The following is a 3,533-nucleotide window of genomic DNA, read 5'->3' as shown; positions in this document are numbered from 1 at the left end:
AATAAAATAGAAAAAATGTCCAACCTAAATCACAAGCAAAGTGACTGTTTCCAAAATGTGAGATACTTCCAAGGTTTTATACAATGTGATCATTTTGAAATTGCAGCCAGTGACGGTAATAAAGACAAGTGGGATCTATTAAGTGATAGAGTATGATATAAGAATACTAGTTTTGTACATGCAATGGAAATCACAAAGAACTCATAATATTTTCACAGAATCAGATGATTGTACCATGGAAGAGAATAGATATTTACATTGATATAAAAATTACTAAATCAACAGAAAATTGCCTACCTTAACCAACAGATAGATGTACTATCTAGCATCCATGTTTGAGGTTCGAGACATGTGAAGTTTTATTATTTAAGAAATCATATTCCACTTTTATCAGATCAAAAAATTTAAAACCCAGTGGATTTACACTCACAAAGCAGGTCCACACTGAAACAAGTCATAAGAAGATGTTAAATGGATGTAACATTAGAACTTGTTTTAAATCCAAGGAACAGTTTGTACATGAACCATGTCAGTACAGAGATCTTCAAGCTCTCATGTACAAGGAAACAAGAACATGAGCAACTCTATATGCTTTTGATGCAAACAATAAGAAAAAATGCTATAAAATGCAAAAAAAATCATCATGAACACACCATTAAGCAAATTATATATAAAGAAAATGTACATTGAGTGAGAAACTGCCAGGCAGTGTTGCTTTCCTTGTATAACTTTCAATTCCATTATTTTCTCCTTGTGTCATTCATAAACCTCTACACCTTTGAGTGTTACCCTCTCCTAGCTGCATCTTCTACACCAAATAAGTCTGATCTGGTCCTTGCACCCATCCTCCTTCCAGGAGGCCGAGGTCCCAAAAGACTTGCTTCTATGTTTGCATTGCAGATCTGGGATGACCTCAGAATAGCATCATAGGCTCTAGAAGAAAGAGCCATTCCTTCATCTCTTGCCCTCAGATAGATGTCATATGCAAGTCTTGGCTTACCATCTTTGGCAAGAGCTTCGATCAGCATTTCATAGGTAATTTCGTTTGGCATAACGTCCCTTGCTTTCATACGATGAAACCACTCAAATGCAACACTTCCCAAACCATTACGTGCACACCCACTAATTATGGCGTTAAAAGTGACGGCAGTCGGTTCAATCCCACGTGAAATCATCTCTTGTACAAGCGCATCCACATTTCTGTAGTTTCCATTCCCGGTATAGATCAAGGCCATAGTTGTGTATGCATGCAAATTTGGTTGGACATTGACTTTATGCATATGCTGCCACACAGTGATGGCTTTGTCATACATCTTACCCTTCTCAAGAGCACTCAGCAGAGCCCCATAAGAATGGATGGTAGGCTTTTCACCCTGCTCTACCATCCTCATGAATATTTGAACTGCTGCTGATGCTTCAGATGCCCTTGAACAGGCTATAAGAACAGAATTCCACTCATGGCTACCCGGTTTTAGACCTCTGTCTTGCATCTTGTCAATCAGCCTCACGGCCCACCTCCAGATTCCTCTTTTCTTCGCTGATGTGAGAAGAACATTGAAGTGAGAGACAATAAGCTCATATGACAAATTGTTCGGCTTCGGTCCCTTGTCCAGCATCTCCTCATAAATCTCCAGGGCTGCCCACCATTTCTTAGCCTTCCCCATCAACCAGATTACATGATTGCACACTGATAGGCTTATCTCTGTCCCCCTCTCTCTTATCCTTTTATAAACTTCCTTTGCTACAGAAAAATGATCTTCACTTGTGCAAGCCCATGCCAAGCGCTCGTAATCAGCTCTGCTGAACTGGAGCCCCATCCTGTCCATATCATTAAGAAGTTTCAAAATCTCAAAAGTAACATTTTCTCCACTAACGAGCCGTCTCCGCATTACCTGATAGCAAATTTTGACTATAAAATCATTCATTTTCTGGAATTCACTTTCCCAATCTTCATCCGACCCTTGTCCAAGTTCCCCATTTTGGTACTTATCTTGTATCCCAGCAAGAAACCGAATTGCACCATTTGCATCCTCCATTTTCCGATATATGAGCAGTACTGTCGAGTAGGAAACCGAAGTTGGAGAAAGGCCCTTTGCTGGAATCTCTTCAAAAATTTTAAGAGCCTCCTTAGTCATTCCTTGCTCTAGGTAAATACTCATCAACGTGTTGTAGGTGACAATGTTTGGAGGGATCCCCTGATCTTCCATGTTTTGCAAGATCTTTTGTGTTTCACCGTACTGCTGAGATGCCTTAACTGCACCCAGGAGACTGTTGTATATGTAAATGTTTAGGACGTCAACACCATTGAATTGCTTGGCCGCCTTCTTTTGCTTAAGCCATTCGATAAGGGCAAATGCAGGTGGCAGTCTTCGGTCGATCCCGAAACTCTTGATGATTGAGCAATATACAGGAAGAGGCAGTTCCAATCCTTTCAAAACCTCTTCCACATCCTCTACATCTTCCGCAAATCTTAACCGCTGCGCAAGATCCTGGACGTCAATTTTAGCACTACTTCGATCACTAGAGCCCCTGTTTCCATCTTCTGTATCAGGCGAAATAGAATTCTCCCTATTTGATTCAGACCCAGCTTTGATTTCTTTACCAACAATCGAATCCAACTTCCAACTCACAGCCTTCTTATAGACAACATCACTTCCATCTTCTTCATCATCACGATCATTACCATCATCATCATCATCAGTTTGTTTACTGACTGAGTGCTGCTGCTCAAGCCAAGCTAAAGCAGAAGGTACCCTCAATGAATGGTGGTGCTCATACTCAACATTGAAACCAAAATCAATCTTATCACAACTTGTCACCCAAAACCCACCTCTAAAATGGCATTGCCCACATTGATGAGCCCTTGAATTTCCAAGAAAAGAACACAAACCCAAACCATTATTGGGAAAACAGTCCCTGTAGCTACTGCATCTAAAGGAAACACCAAAACCAAATTCTCTGCGCCTTCTCCTCCTCCTTCTAGGGATGTAAGAAGCACCCAACTCGCACTGAAACTTGGGTGTAGCCAGAAACTCCAAATTCGTCGGAAATACACTCATTGTTTGCATCTTGGACAAGATTCTGAGTGTGGAGGTGATCCAATTAATGAGTTTCTCCCATCCATACAAAAGTTTGCACTGTTCTAGATTCAAGAACCAAACTAAGGGCCTTCCTCAGATGAGAACTAAGCGTACCTTAGCTCGAAAAGGGTATCAGAAGATCTGATTGTGGAATTTCCTGCGTTTCGACGACCCTTCTTTTTCACTTTCCTGATTTTTCATTTTCGAGAGCAGGGAGACGGTGGAGCTTGTGGCACACGTTTGTCCCTTTACAGCCATACAATCGGGAGTGCTCGCAAATCACAAAACTGCAAGAGTGGGCCGGAGTGGTGGTGGGGTCCAGTAAGCGTGCGTGGGCTCCACCGGTGCTTAGCTGTAGTGATGCAAACGGTTCGGATCAGAGAGCTAAATACATGGGAATTTGGATCGGAATCGGATCAGGAACAGCCAAAAATTGCAAAAACCTTCATCATG

General features: G+C 41.6%; 1 protein-coding gene across 1 annotated transcript; it reads right to left on the bottom strand.

Moving 5' to 3' along the window:
* Window positions 1-467: 467 nt before the first annotated feature.
* On the bottom strand, window positions 468-3,332 carry LOC149821950 (uncharacterized). The gene has a single exon (XM_089980948.1). It carries the CDS (start codon window positions 3,066-3,068, stop codon window positions 786-788), a length of 2,283 nt encoding a protein of 760 aa, XP_089837074.1. The 5' UTR covers window positions 3,069-3,332; the 3' UTR covers window positions 468-785.
* Between the last annotated feature and the right edge of the window lie 201 nt (window positions 3,333-3,533).

Source organism: Nuphar pumila, chromosome 11 (assembly GCF_984573655.1).
Source record: "Nuphar pumila chromosome 11, dmNupPumi1.hap1.1, whole genome shotgun sequence".
NCBI classification, from domain to species: Eukaryota; Viridiplantae; Streptophyta; class Magnoliopsida; order Nymphaeales; family Nymphaeaceae; genus Nuphar; species Nuphar pumila.
This window is presented reverse-complemented; position numbering and strand designations above follow the sequence as displayed.